We start from the raw sequence: 17327 nt of genomic DNA, 5'->3' as shown, positions 1-17327 counted from the left end.
ATGCCTTCTGAGGCTGAGAGCCAAATGCAATTTACTAGAGATACTACATTCTGAGTAATAAATGTAGAATTACATCTCTAAGCACTTCATTTGCAAGTAAGACTCTAATTTGGCCAATAATGGCTGCATACACAACTTTTGGGAACAAAAACTCCAAAACAAAGTATTTTATTGAATGGTAGGAAGTGTTGAGAATATCAGTTTTAAGTTCAATCTTCCTAAGAGCTCTACACGAAACAATAAGAAGAAATTCCCAAAATACTACCATCAGTCATTAAAAAACAAATTAGAAAAAGGCAGGTCAGAGGACTACAGCTTTGACAGGGCAAAGTGCAAGCAATATGGCTACATAACAACACAGCTACATACATCTAAGAGCTCCACAGAGTCATCCTCAAAGTTGAGGAAGTTACTGAAGGATCAAGCTATTTTGACTTGTGTATTTTCAATTCTATTTAAACTGAGTCATTCAACTTCCTCAGAGACAGAGAAATACTCTTCTCTAGAAATTTCATTTTCCTTTGTACAACACAATCAGGCCATGGGGATAGAATTACATCAAATCACGTGACTAAATTAGATTACAAGTTGCTGAAAAAAGAAGGCTCCTTTCAAAAGCATCCAGCTGTCTTAACATTATCACATTTTATGGAACACAGTCTACTTACTTTACTGGTCATATTGCAAAATGTATTTCATCTTCTATCCTTGCATTCTGCATTTGATTTATATGAAGAAAATGTGATTCTCTGTACTTAAGCAGTAACTGCACGATTGATGGCAAAAAATTTAAACTATTTTTTTTTCCCTAAGGACACAAAAGATTCTTCAAAACAATTGCTCCCCAACATCTGGGAAATTTCTTTTTCAAAAGGAATGCATGAAGCTGGTGTACTAAGTTCATGATTTGAGCAGCTGCACATGGAAGGCTGAAGCAATTACCTGTAACATCAGCTCACAGTCATCTCTTCCAACAAAAATCATTTCTCGTGGCAGCCTATGTCGGGTGCCGCCACTGCTCACCAAAAACCAGGATGTTAAGCTCATTTTCTGCTTAGCTGATAAATCCTTGGCAAAGCTACGTCATCCTGCAGTGAGAAAGAAAGAGACAGAGAAATTCATTTTAGTTATTTTTAGCTACAGTTTCTGCTCAGCAAACACTGTGAGCAGAATACAAAAAGCCTCTGAAAATACAGCATTCTCAATAGCATGTGCTGAATCCAGCAATCACAGGAAGAGAGAGGCTTCAGATTTGCATACTCTCAGGCTCTGCTCCTTGCAATTGGGCAGAATTAACTGGTAACCTTCTGCAAAAGGAGCAAGCAGCTAGCTAATGCCAAAGTTGTATGTCAAGTTGTCAGAAAGTTTTTAGCATTTGACCACTGATTATCAAGATAATTGCTACAATAATGCTTCACTATCACAACCAACAAACAGCTCTGTAGCAAACATTCACAAAATACAGCAAGTAACTTGCATGTCATTACATTTTCCTGTGAAAAAGAACCACCTCATCTGATTTTAAGCTCAAGTCCTTTGTACAGCACCAGTTCCATTAAATTAATGGAACTTTTGTTTCTTATTTAATCTCAGTTTTTCAGGATAAAACATCTATTGGAAATTTAACAGTGTGCATTTAGTATTGCAAACGAAGCAGAACAAAATGAACAAATTAGAATAGATTATCTGTAAGTATGAAATCCAAAAGAAGCATTCCTACAAAACTTTACCAATTTTTATCAGTAAAAGATCCAACATATTCCATAAAACAGAAGAGAAAACCCATAGCTATTTAAAATGTCATAAAAATGGATAAAATCTTGTACAGAAAACTTCTTCACACAATATGATTTACTTGAAACTGGACAAAAATATGGTTAAATTTCTCTTTAAGGCAATTCAATGGCTAACAGTTGAAAAAAGCTTTAAGAGTATTCCAAATCTCTCCTAAAGAAAATGCAAGCCAAAGCAATTATTTCATTCATTCATAACCACACTGTATTCATTGAAAGGGAAGCTAAAGAAAATCAAAAGCAAGCAGCCAGCTTTTCTCACAGTACCAAATAGCTGGCATTTCTCTTCTATTTATATGCCAATTAGTGAATTTCTGCAAGGTTAGCAAATGTACTCTAAGTAGACATAAGTCTGTAGTGGACTTGGGCATACTGTTGAAAAATACTAAGAATTCAGTGAGGTCCTCAAAATGAGAGCTAAAATGGAAACACTGAATAAAATGACAATACAAGCAGTATGCCATCAGACAAACTAAAATCAAGGAGATACCACAAATCAGTAAAATATGTAAAGATAATGAAGTTTAAGTCAAAACAGCATGTGACATGACTAAGCAGATTTTTACAAAACAGTCAAAAGGTGGTAAAATGTACCAGCAGAGCTGCCAAACCAGTTTAAAAAAAAGTAATGCAATTCACATGGAAGAATTTAGAATGACTTAATGTGCTAAAGAGCTACTGAATAATAAAGTAAATATGCATTGCAACAGTATTCTATAGTAATACTTACAATAGAATTATCTTTCCACAGCTGTATCACAACACATTCAAGTGAAACCTATGTCCACTTAATGTTATCTGACTCAACAGAAGTAATACAGCATCTCTAACATATTTTATTTCTAAAAACTAAAAAGACTAAAATTAAATCTACAATAAGTACTTGCTGAAACAAAATTTAAAGTGATATAGCTACTAAATGCATGTTTCAACAATTAAAGTGGATTATTCGGCACCTTTGAAGGAAATTAATATTTGTATTTTCAATTTAATCTAGTTTAAAATGACAAGACAAACTGGGTCAATCAAATTACACTTTTCAGTTCCCTTTAAGAGAGGAAAAGGAAGTATCACAAACAGCCAACCTACATTCCAGCTTTTAACAAGTAAATTAACTGGATGTTTGACAGCAAGCATGCTGTTCAGTATCAGAGCTCCTCATTCTGTTTATATTTTACTACCTTCTAAAATATCCCATCTGTTTATCCTAATTACATTTGCACCATTTGGCCTTCCTGCTCTAATTTGCAATTCATACAAAAGTCTCAAGATTATATAGAAAAAAATTTGAAAATTGGAAAAATTTCTAAGTAAAAACTATGTTGTAGTTTACACAGGTAGACTGACTGTAAAAGAGGAAACTATTTTTATTTATAAAACAGACAAGTAGGTCAGCAACTAGAGCTAGGGAAAAATAAACCAACACTCCAAACTTCCTACAAATAATAAAGCCTGACAACAAACAGATTAAATTAAGCTATGTGAAATAATTTTTAAAAATGCATTACACAAAGCAATCACTGCCACACAGCTTGGCAGCACATTTGTAGTTAAAAGTCCATCAGCAGTTCTATCGAACTTAATAATGTTGTTCTTTTGAAACAGTTGCTGTCTCAACTGCAAGAAACCATCAACCTAGATACATATTTTATTTTTAAGTATTCTTTAGAATAAACCAATGCCTTTGATCAGAGCTATGCTGCAATCTGCAAAGCACAACTGGCTGAAAAGAGGATCCAGTAGCAACAGTTGCTTAATATCAGAACAAAAAAAGTGCATCAAAAATTTGATATGGAACTGCACACTTATTAGTCATGTGGACAATATGTGGACAGTTACATTGCACCCCAAAAAGTTCATGAAAGTCTGCAATGTTTTGAATAAACTGCTGTCTCAAGTACTCTGGCTACAGTGTTCTGAACAATACATGGATGAAAGACACTTTACTGCCTTTTCTATAGAAAACTAAATTACAGTATGACAGATGCAAAATCATCACAAGAAGTGTCTCTTCACAGAGTGTAAATTTAGGTCATGATAACTCCTGCAATGAAATGTTATGGTTACACAGGGTTCAAAAAGCAATTCTTTTCTTTCATGAATGCTTATCAGCAATCTTGTTACATGCACTGACACCACTTACAGCTCAGGAAGTGCATGCACTGTGCATTTTTAGGGGCTGGGAAGATGCTCTAGTCAGGTTTCACTGTCCTACTCCAAAACCTCTTTTCCTTACCTAGCCTTTCTTTCTGCATGACAGGACATTGTCCCAGATGGACCTGTCCTACTACAATACAGACTACACTTTCCAGATGCAGTGTTTACAAAAAATACTTCTACCCTAGGAAAAAATAATTTTAAATGTTTTATTGAAGCATTTGGTTTTACTAGTATTTCCTAAAATGACAGCATTGTGTTGTAGTCTTTAACCAAACTAGCCAACATTTCCTCAAGACTTGATCATTCAAAGCCTCATTCCTGATGCCTGCAAGTCAGTGGCTGAGACATCTATGGCAGCTGCAAAATATTTCCTTGTCTGCAGAAGAAACAGCATTTTATGGCGCAGGACTACAACTTTCAAAAGGCAGTAACCAGCATGTAGGAATGAACATGTGAGTAACAAGCCATTTGAAACAGATGATGCAGCAACACAGAAATTGGCTGCATCATCCCTGTAAATATACTTCACTCCTAAGAACTAAGATACTGCAGCCAAAAGATGGGTGTAACCAATTTCAAATGTCTAAACAGACATTGCCAAGATTAGTTTTGATACACCCACATTATTGCAAATAAAACTCCTTAATAATCTCAAATTTGAACATTTACAGCCTATGTTTTTGTACTTGCCTGTAACCGAAAAGAGCTCAAACTAAAGTTAGTGAACACTGAGACAACAATCCTACAGAGAAACAAAAAGCTACGTTTAAAATTTAAATTAAACCTAATATATGTCTGAAATTCCAACTTTTAAGCACTGTAGTCCTCTACATAAAGACTGAAAATAGTGTAATTTTAATGGCATACAATTATCCTATTACTGTACAACAAATTCCACTTATGAATATTTTAAAACAACATTAAAAAAAGCCCTGCACCAAGCTGAGACACAGTACTGACAGAGTCATAAGCCCATTGCTGCCCATTATTTGCCCTTATAAGTTCCTGTTTCCAGCTGCTAAAGTATTTGTTAAAATTAAGTTTACCTTCTCAGCTGTCTTAATTAAGTATTTGCTATAATTGAGTTTACCTTTACAACTACCTAGGAAATTCAGGCAAATTTCTGAAGAAATGACTGAAATATTTCTAAAATAATGTTAGAGTAGAATATTCTATGTCAATTTAAGAAAATATTAGCTGTAACTCATCTATGTAAATTGGCATTGAAATGTGGCAGAAGGCCTGAGTATCAGTTTGTACCTTGTATTATTGCTCTTGTACAGATCCATCCAAATGGACAAAGACAAGCAAGAGGCTTTTGAAAACCTTCCTCGTGTATATTCATTCAACAAGGACAGAGATAAATTCTCTCAACACATCTGTCTATACAGAGGTAGTTAAATAAATTTGTGGAGCATGCTGTTTTAGTATTACAGTGCCAGTTACAACAAAAATAAGGCACCTTTTTCACAGTACTTTCAACTCATCCTGTGTTGAAACAAACAGGAGGGAGAGAACCATGGGTGAGAACCACACAAGGACAAGACACTTGAACCAGACCTAGACAGATTTTGGAATCAGGACTCAAGAAAGGCAAATGTCAGAAATAAGCCATGACAAGGGACAAATCAGAAATGAGAGAGTGATGGAGCCAGTAATGGCTGGAGAAGACCTGAAGTTGAAGCTGGTAACCAAATCACAAAGAAATGCGGTCAGCAAACAACACTCACTGGAAAAGTACCTCCCATGTCTCCTTTATGGACTATTCAATGTAGTAAAACAGACCAGTGCCAACAGTTCTAATTTTGACTGAAATGGACAAGCGTATGTCAAAGAAATAAAACACCTAACTGAAGGTAACTTCAACCCTGAGAAGATTATTTTATCCATATAATCAATATTCAAAAGTAATCTATGAAGATAATTGAATTAAACCTAGGAAGTTCTAAGTGGTAAACAGCACAGTAATATTGTCTACTGTGCCAAACCCTCTGAAGTGGGATAGTGTGACACACCAAGTGTTCCATGGGCGATCATAATTAACCTACTTACATACATGCATTAGAAAACAACCTTTAACTACAGCACAGCACATTTTAATCAGGACTCTGCCGTACCCAGGTTAAAACAAAGAGCTTAACAGTCAGTTAATCAGTGTTCTTTTTCCTCTCCTCATCATTTGATTAGTCTGTGCCTTATTTACTGCACATCACTAAAAACCCTTCCTGAATTATTAACTTCCTCCTGACTTCATCTGCCATGCTCAACACCACCACATGAGAAATTCATTAACACTTACGGTAAAACCTGCACAAGTAGTTGTAGAGAGGGTTTCATGTACATGGGGAACTGTAGAGAGCTTTTTTTAACACTGAAATATCTTAGTCTTGAATATTTAAGTTCCAAACCCATCAGCAATTCATTTTAAAGTACCTAGTTTCACACAATATACTGGTATTCAAATGGTTTCATTTATTTCTGTTAGATCTCTGAATGCCTAATTCTTTAGCAAAGTAAGCCTAAAGCCACACATAGAATGGCTAGAAAATTAAGACCACTTTTCCAAAGGAAAAGGAAGGGCTCATCTGCCATCAAAGAACTATAAAAACAAGAAAATAAGTCATGCTCTAGGATGGCTTCTAAGCATTTAGTCATGAAACTCATGAAACTATCCTTGGTGCTTTCGTAATTCTCTGCTGCCTTCACTGCTCACGTTGCTGGCATCCCAGAAAGGGAGAGAGGGCTGAACAGGCAACAGCCTCCTGACTGAAACTATTCTCACCAGTTCCTACGGCCAGTACACCAAAGGGTTTTGGTAGCAAAGAGGGTATCTTGTGCAGGAAAAAACTCAACATAAAAGCAAACCCAAACAAAAAAAAATTAAAATAGGAAAGTTGCAGGACTGAAGAACCTTCCGTTAAGAGCTGGAATTCAATCTACAGAAGCCTATGTCATGCCACAGTAGTGTGTAATGTTGCTCCTCAAAACCTTTAAATAAATAAATACCCATCTAAATTTAAATGGCTTAGGCTAATGAACTATAAAAATATTTTTTCAAGTATTTATGACCTTTTGTGCACTCAAGCATAATTCACAAATGCTAGCCATAAAGGCTAATCAAAATATTCCTTTAAAAGGCTGTTAAAATAAAAGGCAAAGGAAGCACAAATTAGGTAATTTATGATTTAAACCACTGAAATTCTTCATCAAAATGAGAAGATGAGCTCACATACTTAGGAAAAATGACCTAAAATTCCTAGGTTTTCAGAAATTAAACAAACTAGTATTATTATTTTCAAATTTTCCATTGACTGGAAAAATCACCTGAACACATCCCTTTAGAAACATTCAAATGCTACGTACAGCTCTGAACATAAAGGTGATGCCATTCTCACTGATATAAAGAAATATTGATATTAGTTATAAAGTTCATTAAAATTCTGTTAAATTACTGGACAAGAGTGGAACTGGATTGAAAGCATACAAATAGGTAAGTAAAGTGGAAGAAAACAGGTAACTCAAGTGAAAGAAAAGGGACTTATCCATTCTATTTAACTTCCCTGCTCAAATGGGGAACAGGACTGTGCTGAGGATAACTGCCCTTATCACTAAACCAAAACATCTCATAAAAAGATGTTACCTTCTCTCCTAAAATTACTAAGATGTAACTGACAGGGCTTGGAATGATACCCTTGAGTATTCTGCTTCTGGAGTGTTTGACCTGTTCCACCTCGGATCAAATATCTGAATTTGTCCACAATTTCTTGAAAACAGATGAAAAAATCATACTGAAACCTTACACTATGTCAAAAAGATGTCATTTCCAGTATGGACTGAAAGATATAGCCACGACAAAATTTTACAGCACAAAAGAAATATTGAGAGCAAAGAAACCTTCTTAACCACTACTCTGCAATACGTTCTTTTTTACCTTCTTTGCCCTCCATGCTTTCAGTCTTGTGGTTGATGTTCTTCTACAAAGAGATGGAGGAGGAAAGAAGGCAAAAGAAAAATATGTAAATCTCCTTGAATCTTATGTCTGAAAAATCCCCAGAACTTTTGTTTATAGACAGAGAACGTCTGCTACATCCACTACTATAAAAAAAGGTTTTTCTAAAAGCTATTTTAAACTTAAGAAGGAAAAAAATAGACATAACTAACATATGAAAAAAAAAAAGGCAAGAATCAGGACATCAAGTTCAGTCATGCCTTCACTTCTTTAACTAGTACAATCCTACATAGGTAGATATGAACATTACCTATACTGCCTACCATAAAAGACTAAAACAAGAGCAACAGGAGGAGACAAGCTGAACCTAGCACAGATAGGCCACAGACTCTTCAGCAGCATTTGAGGGAAGAAACTTCCTAATATTTTAATTCCAAAAAAAGGCCTTCCAGCTGTGAATATCACTAAGCATAAAGAGAAACTTTCCTGCTTCATTCAAGGAGTTTGAGATCTCTACGGAAGGGACTCACATACTCTTCCTGCCCTACACGTCACCCCATGCATCTGATGGAAAACAGACAAGAAAGCAGCTCAGGAGGCTGTTGCCCTTTGGCAGGCAGCAAATCTGTGCTGTAACACTGCTGCAGCTCTGGAACTGCACAAGCATCCTCTCCTCTGGTCCGGGTCAGAATTAGATCCATGTCTATTTTACCACTGTGACACACAGGAAGGGTTGTCAGAACAGCAACTGAAATAGATTTCTTTTTCTGCCAACAGTGCAGCTGCAGCCAGAGTTGCTTTGGGGTTTTGATTTTGAGGGACGATGACTTAAAGATCTTATCCTACTCTCTTTCCTATATAATAATGACAAAAAAAAAAAAAAGAATCCTAAGATCATGCCCTTTGCTATTACACAAGATGGCTATCAGCCATTTGAGTGTCACATAATGCAAAAAGACCTGTCCGGTAACAATTACCTGCTGCTAATATTTCATGTGGGTACCAGTGATACAGCCAGGAGCAACCAGAGGAGTACCAAGGATTACAGAGCAGTGATAAAGCACTCTGGAACACAGGCAGTTTTCACATCAACCTTCCCAGTTAAAGGGAACAGTTGGAAAGGGCCAACTGAACCTGGATAATCAATAAATGGTTACAGGACTGTGCCACATACAGAGGTTTGGCTTCTTAGACCATGGGGCTGACTTTGAAAAACCTGGTCTGCTGGAGCACTGCTGGGGTTTATCTATCAGAGAAAGGGAAGAGTAGCTTTGGACACAGGTTTGCCAAGCTTGTGAAGAGGCCCTTGAACTACAGTTGCCAGGAAGGCATCAGAGAAATGTGGTAGGATGGCTTCTGTGACTGGAGTGCTGGAATGGAAAGACAGAGAGTCTCTAGGAATGATAGGCAAGGCAAAAAGGAAGGGATATCACCCTCCATATCAGTAACCAGCATGGAGCTCCACCACCTGGGGATGCATGAGGAGCTGACTGAGAGCTTATGGATCAGGTGTCCATTATAGTGGGTGTAACCTGTAAGACTGAGCAGATAAGGTGCCCTTGATGGACAGACAGGAGTGTCCTCACATTCACAAATCCAGGTCCTCATGGAGGACTTCAACCATCCCAGTATCTGTTGGAGGCATAACACGGCAGGGTTCCTGGAACGCACTGATCACAACTTCATTCTGCAAGTGCTAGAGGAGCCAACAAAGAGGGGCTGGTGCACCTTGCTCTCACCAACAAGGAGAGGCTGGTGGGGAATATGAAGCTCAAGGACAGCCTTGGCTCCATAGAAGAGTTTAAGATTCTTAGGGCAGCAAGGAGGGTGGACAGAAAGCTCGCTGCCCTAAGGACTTCAGGAAAGCAGACTTTGGCCTCTTCAGGGATCTTCAGTCTCTTTCTTACAGTAGAATATAGCCCTGAAGAGAAGAAGGGTTCAAGAAGCTCATCAATATTCAAGGATCACATCCTCTAAGTTCAGAAGTCATGCATCCCAATAGAGATGAAGTTGGGCAGATTTGCCAGGAGACCTGCATAGATGAAAAGCAGCTTCTGGACAAATCCAAACTCACTCAGAAAAGAAGTCTACAGAGGACTGAAGCAAGAATAAGGAGCTTGGCAGAAAAACCATATGAACAGCCACGGATCAGGCAAGGAAAGCTAGTGCCCTAATGGAATAATCTGGCCAGTGATGCCGAGCACAACAAGAAAAGTTTCTTGGATATGTCAAAAAAAAAAGAAATATCAGAGAGAATGCGGGCCCTCTCCAGAAGGAAAAGAGTGACCTAGTTACCTGGGATATGGAGAAGGCTGAGGCACTCAACCACTTTTTTGCCCTGCTCTTCACCAGTAAAAGCTCCAGTCACATCACCCATGTCACAAAAGACAAAGGCAGGGACTGGGAGAATGAGAAACCATCCACTGTAAGAGATGAGGGTCAAGACCACCTAAAGAACCTGAAAGTGCACAAGTCAATTGAATCTGATGAAAGACATGCAAGTCCAGAGGGAACTGGCAGGTGAAGTGGCTAAGTCACTACCCCCAAAAGAAAAATAAATTATGAAGCTGTTAAGGGGGAAAAGAAACAACATACCACAATCCCTAGTAGAAACTAAGAGATCAAATGGCATTAGGAACAGCAGACTGAAATGAAGTCCTACAACAATTCGACAAAAAAATAAAATACTGGGTTATCTTTATAGAGAATACTGGTAAACAAGCAAATCCTTAGCCTGATTAGAAAACTTTACTTAGGACTGGTATTGTACATGAATACAGTCTTACACAACAATCACAAGCCTTTTTATACATATATTGTTCTTATAGTAATGAGAAGTACCTGAAGATTGAATTTTTCCTTTTAATTATCCTATCTAAACACTAAAACTTACTCTCTTATTGGCCACTATGATTAAGATGTTAAAAATTATCCTGTTTTATTCTTTGATACCAGACAATAATGACATTTTGCATTTATTACAGAAACAGCTAATTTTGCATTCCTAATCTTTACAATCATTAACAAAAAATAATTTCTTGTGAATGTACTTCTCTGCAGCCTCCCCACACTGAACAGCAATACCTTCCAAAAGCTGCTCTCAATAAACAGCTAAAATAAATGCTAATAACTGCTTATAAGAGTAGTTTAATTTATGTTCAAACAATCGAATGTTCATTTTTTGTCTACCACTCTCATTCAGATTAAGGAATTTCATAAAAGAAATTATTTTTAAAATTCCCTATTTCACGTGGTAAAAAGAGGTCATCTCTGGAGAGACTGACATACCAAGTATGCTAATTTAAAAAGGCTGATAAATAGCCTTTAGAAACTATTGTGGCAAGCCAGCCAAAGAAATCATAACCAAATCATCTTTGAGAAAAAGCTCCCTGTGATGAAAGCTACAGAAATCCTTCCTTTCCCTCTATTCCACATCAGACTACACTATTGCTAAGATTACCAAATAGGAAAATAAATAAATAAACAAACACAAATCAGGCATGGCACTCAGGCAGAATGCAATCTTAAAAGAAGCAGTCAAGTCCTCCTCTTCCACTTCCTATTCAGAGTGCCTTCAAGTGATTTTGTAGGCTGTGTGATGAGGTGGTTTTATTTGCACTGGCCAAGTACTGACCACAGCCCTGAGCACTACTGAAAAAAACAAATAGCATCTTGCAAATAAAACTGGACCTCTTAACCTCCCAAGGGTGGTGATTTCACTTTCCCCAAAATTGTGAAATATATGGGGTTTAGCTTGTGACTCAAGATACTTAGTAAGATTAAATTACATTCAAGGCAATGCAAATTTTTCTTCCTTCATACTAAGAATTATTTATTTTGAGCATAAAGATAAGTTTAATTTCCAAAGAAAAGCATGTATTGAAGTAGTTTTAATATCTACCTTTCTCCTTTCAATTCCCATTTACATCTTGACACAATGCATGAGTACACAGAACTTGAAAGTGGAAGTGATGGAGGACAATTCTTGATATCAAAGTTACCAATTTCCACATCCTTTCATAGCAATACAAACACATAACTTAAAAAGGCATTCAATTATTATTCTCTTGTACACCTCCACTGTAACATGAAAAACATTCATCATGTTCCACACAAAATAGTTGATACATTCTATCCTCTCCCTTTTGGAATGCTTTGGAGCCTTTTACAATTACGCTCGACAGCCAAGTCCACAGATGGATTTTTCTTGGAAATACACTGTGTTGTTTGTTCCAAGATCAGTAACACAAGCCCTACATTAAAAAAAAGAGAAAAAAAAAAGTTGGATGAACTTATTTTATAAAGCAAGCAAAAGCTCAGACTTTAGCCTTAAAGTTGCAAGAGATGTTTGCTCTAGGCAATCTTCACTGTCTGAAGAGAGGCAGAGTGTGTGCATGCACAAAGCATAAAAATAATTCTGTGCCATAATTATGTTGAGCTACATGGGTACTCTGTAAAGTAATTAACATCAGGACAAGCTTAAAATCAAAATTATTTAAAACTTAGCATGGTAACTGATGCAAAGAGATCGGATTATTTTTCAGCATTTTACAGTATCAGACAAAAACATTAGACTTCATTTTTAGAATTAATCTTTTTCTGATGGGAAGTCCTCTTCCTGGAGATTCATATAAAAACTGAGTAGAACAAGGCTTAAAATGCCTTATATTTAATTTATTTGTTTGGTTCTTCAACCAGAAGCCAAATAGTCCAAAAGAAATCTAATCTCGCAGTCCGGAATATGGCATTTCTTTTATGTATGTCCTGCCATCTCTCTTGTTCCCATGAAATGAAACTGAAAGGTACCAAATGTAACAAACACTTTCTCAATGTACGATCACATAAAAACAGCTGCCAAAATGACAGTATTAGAACTTCAGCAAGACAGAAAGCAGGGTAAGACATTTGCACAAATGCTAAGAATACCCGTGGTTTTAATGATCCATTCTACCTATTGCAAAGATTTTAAAATGTAAATGGCTTCCCCACAGAGAAGCTATTCTACATCTGCTTGTGGTGCCTACTCACTCCTTTCCTGTGTGCAGCCAACAAACAGGAATGTAGCTACTAGCACAGTAAGTCTTAATTCTATTTCTTCTACTATTTCTTATTTACTAAATATCATTAAACAGTTAAAAGTGAATTATCAAAATAAACTTTCAGAATTAACAGATAAAATGCATATAGAGCTCAACATTTTCATGCAAGAACTTGTTTGAGCAGGTAGATTACAACCCACCAACTAAATCACAATCAGGAGTCCTCACTGCTAGGTAAGCAGACTACTTTCATGTGGACTTTATAAGCCTGTCTAACAACTGGGCATTTAAACTTGATTCAGTACACTAGCATATATTTTGGAAAATGCTACAATTAAAATCCGATTCATTTCAGAATACTTGGAGACCACTGGAAAATGCTTTTATTAGTATCATACTACAAATATTTTTAAAAGCTATTAAATGAATGTGTGTCTTTCAATGGAGAGAAATCTGGAGGAATCTATGGGAGGTAATCTATATAGATTTATTTTCCATTGTAAGTAAGTTCAGTAACTTTTCACCTTAAGAAAAAAAAAAAAAAAGAGAGAGATGTGAAAGGGAAGGCTAAATGGGAAGAACTCCAAACTGCACATACTTCTCCAAGCATCAAACCAAACAAGAGGAAGTGGTTCTGCAACCCCATCCACAAAAAGAGATCAAGTCATGCTTCTTGTCTTTTTATTTGCACTTTAGTGAACAAGTTTGAAGGCTTGGACTTTTCTTAGTTTAAGAACTACCCACACTTATATGGAAGTTACTAATTTTAAGTCTCCAACAAAAAGATTATACTTTAAACTCTGTTAAGCTCAGCTGCTTTGTTAAGCAAGACTGACCATGCTGCTGCAGTAGAGAAATAATCTTCCGGTTAACCAAAAATATTTTACAACATTTTAAGATGGAACTAAATATAGACAACAGCATAAGAAGTTGATTAAGACAGACCATAAGAAGTTGATTAAGACAGACCATGATGAGTTCCATTGTTAAAGGCTGTAACAATTCACATCCTGTATTCTTTAAATTATTCTATGTTTCATAGAATTTTGGAAGGGGTAAGGTTGAAAGGACTTAGAGTGGGTCACCTGGTCAAACCTCCCTGTTCCATCAGGTTCATCCTCGAGCACAGGGCACAGGATTGTGTCAGACAGTTCTTGAGCACCTCCAGTGATGGAGACTCCATAACCTTTCCACAGTGAAGAAGTTCTTCCTCATGTTCAGATTGAAGTTCCTGTGCATCAGGGTTTTTTAAAAATGTATTCTTTTTCTACCACACAGTTAGCAATTAGAACTCTCACTGAAACCATTTTTAGTTAGCTGAGGAAGTAAGGCTTAAACAAACATTTTGTTTCCACCAATTGCTCCTCCCAAAAGCAAGCTTTAGAGAGCTGGAGATTTCAGAGATACAAAGCTCCATTCTCAAGAAAATGGAGAGCTGAGCAGAACAAGTTCAAAAGAACAAGTCTGTTGTCCCACTAGAAACACTGTGCTACAAGTTCAACAATTCCCAGCTCCTTACAGCCTGCTGGCTGACCTGTGCTCACATGGCTCCTTTGTGCTCTCACTGCCTTTGAAGGGCATTTGACACTCAAGTTATTTTCCCCACAGAACACTGTGGGGAATAGAACAAGTTGTTTTCCCCAAAAGTGAGCAAGAGTGAGCCCATGTGCATGTTGAGATTCAGTACAGTTTGGGATGCAGGACACATCCCTAAGAAACCAGACATTACTCGTTCTCCTGCTTATATTTTTCTATTTTATCATAATAGGATTGCTTTGCTTCAAATCAAAGGCAAAGAGCTTTCCAATGATGCCAGAATTTCAGAAGTGGGGTTTCTTTTCCCTTTAGCCTTGACTGCACAAGCCATGTACTATTGCACGCTAGAGGGAGGGAGAGAAAAAAATTCAAACATTCCCTGTACTTGGTTCCCAAGATGAGCAGGTTAAGGGCCATCCCATCCAGGCACACAAGCATTTTTAACAAAATGAGTGCATTCTCATGGCATTGCAAGATAAACACACAGACACCATAATGGATTAAAGAGAGGCTTCATTAATAATGGTCCAACTGTGTCCATCAATACATCCACAGAAGTTGAACTATACAGTTAGAAAACAGCTGGTCTAGAATACACCAGTAACTAACAACTTGCAATCTTTTGCAGACAGAAAGGCAGCTGAAAAAATAAAAGAATACTGAATAATCATGACAAAACAATTAGTCTTTATTATCTCATTTTCATTCTAAGTAGTTAAAAAACCCTCTATGAACAACAGAGCTCCAAAGACTGATTTTTATTCAAAATTTATCCTCCACTTCCAAGTGCTTTTCATTTATTTTTTCAGATTTGGTTAGAGAGAAAGAAAACACATTTTCAGATTCTGCACAACTTTTAATATTTGGTAAAATTCCAGTGTATGCAGAATTTATGACAGGGAAGCAGCCTGTGCCTAAGTTTTACTAGCTGAAACAGGGAAGGTAGCTTAATTAAATTTAAAGATATAAATACAGGAACAGTATGGGACGTGAAATTTATAGTGTGGCACTTCTTCCTTATTAGAAGTGCCTTATAGAGGCACAGCTCCTCTATACACACTTGTATTGCAGCAAATCTCAAGGAGCCTACTTTGTGTGAAGTACCTTGTGTTCCCTGCATCTGCCATGGAATAGCAGTTACTATGCAAAATTAATATATACTATCTAATTAATATATACTGAGAACACTAATACTCAGATTAAGATACCCTGTCATGAGTTGCTTCCATGTCCAGAACTTCACAGTATTGACTTATTTTCAAATCCTAGTGTTGAAGATTCAGTGGACAGGCAAAGGGGCACTTTTAAGCCTGACCAAACTAATGCTGAAGTGAAGAAGCTGTAGTTGCACATTAGCTCATGCCATTTCTCTGCTGCCAGGATCCCAGCCCTCTCACCCCACCCCAACCACAAAGTCAGGACTTCTCCCTTCACCACAGCTGCAGGCCACACGTGCCTGTGCAGCTGAGCTGGGCTGTTTCAATGTTCAGCTCGCCACAGAGTAACTCTTGCGCTCTTCTCCCCTCCCATAAACAAATGAAAGGTGCCCAGAACCTGCACACCAGGGCAGGACCAAAGCAAAAGGGATGAGGCTGTGCAGGTGAGAGTGGCAGAAAAGGGGAGAACAGGGCAGGACCAGGACAGACAGTAGCAAGCTCTGCTTAGGCTGCTATGAGAACACAAGGCAATTCCACCAAATCCTCCTAAGCCTCACAGGACTTATTCTATTTAGACAAATCTGTAGGAACTGTAAGGACTATTAATACAGAATCACAGAATGGCTTGGGTGGGAAGGGACCTCAAAGATCATCAAGCTCCAAACCCCCTGCCATGGGCAGGGCACATTCCACAAGACTCGGTTGCTCAGGGCCCCACCTTGCCTTGAACACCTCCAGGGATGGGACATCCACCACTTCCTTGGGCAACCTGGTCCAGTGCTTTCTATTCAAATATAAAGTAGCTTCTAATATTTATCCATTAGAGATTAAAACTATATACTTTGTTAAATGTTTCAGTGTGTAATTTTATTATTTTTTCACTTGCTCAACCATATTTTATATGACACCCAATGATCAAATCCTTAGTCTCTCATCTCATGTTGGTCTTCTAAATCTGTTTTAGATCAGTCATCCCTAATGTGAATAAGTATCATGAATAGAAAGGAAGAATTCCTATGGAAATAACTATATATATAAAACAATACATGGACATTATTGAATAATTTTTTTAAGATCAATGGTATTGTCCCTCAAAAACCACAAAAGATAAAAATAGCAAGGCTTAATGCTTTTCTTGGTTTTGCAATAAAATTGTACAAAGGAAAAGAATCCAAGAATGCAAGGATCTTAACCTCTTTAAACTAGTATTGTCCCACAATGCTGTTTGAATTAATTTCATTAACCATGCAAAAAATAGCAGTATGTTTGATAATATTCATACTTTTAAATTAAATTAAAGGTTTCCATTTGCCTAAACTGGACAACAAATAACTCATGACTTCCTGATTCAGTTGTCTTGATGGTTCAGCCTTTATTTTTACTGCCACATTTCAAAGGACTTTATTATTTGCTATAGTCTGTCCAGACTTCTAAAGGAATTCATCTTGTTGGATATTCAAGCAAATACCCAGCTATATTAGCCAAACCAATTGAAAATGGTTATTTTGTGGGTATATAAATGAGGTAAGTAAAATTTAAGACCAAAAGCAACATCAAAAACTCTGGCAGAAAGAAATTCCTCACTTCTGAATACACTAGAACTCAAGCCCTGATGAATAAAAAAAAACCTTTAAAACACTTCAACTACATGCAGGTACTGAAAGGTGATTGAAAGGCTACATAACTTAGTTCC

At 37.0% G+C, this 17327-nt stretch overlaps 1 protein-coding gene across 8 annotated transcripts in view; it reads right to left on the bottom strand.

Annotated features, from left to right (window-relative positions):
* Nucleotides 1–17327, bottom strand: part of CEP170 (centrosomal protein 170) — a 94450-nt gene that overhangs the window by 69280 nt on the left and 7843 nt on the right. For all 8 annotated transcript variants that reach the window (XM_063151924.1, XM_063151930.1, XM_063151921.1 and 5 more), the window contains exon 2: nt 943–1088. In XM_063151924.1, the coding sequence (XP_063007994.1) occupies nt 943–1047 (105 nt within the window). In that variant the 5' untranslated portion in view covers nt 1048–1088. The remainder of the gene's footprint in view (nt 1–942; nt 1089–17327) is intronic.

The sequence above is a fragment of the Melospiza melodia genome, chromosome 3, assembly GCF_035770615.1.
Source record: "Melospiza melodia melodia isolate bMelMel2 chromosome 3, bMelMel2.pri, whole genome shotgun sequence".
Lineage (NCBI taxonomy): Eukaryota > Metazoa > Chordata > Aves > Passeriformes > Passerellidae > Melospiza > Melospiza melodia.
Note: the sequence above shows the minus strand (reverse complement) of the source record. Positions and strands in the feature narration are given on the sequence as shown.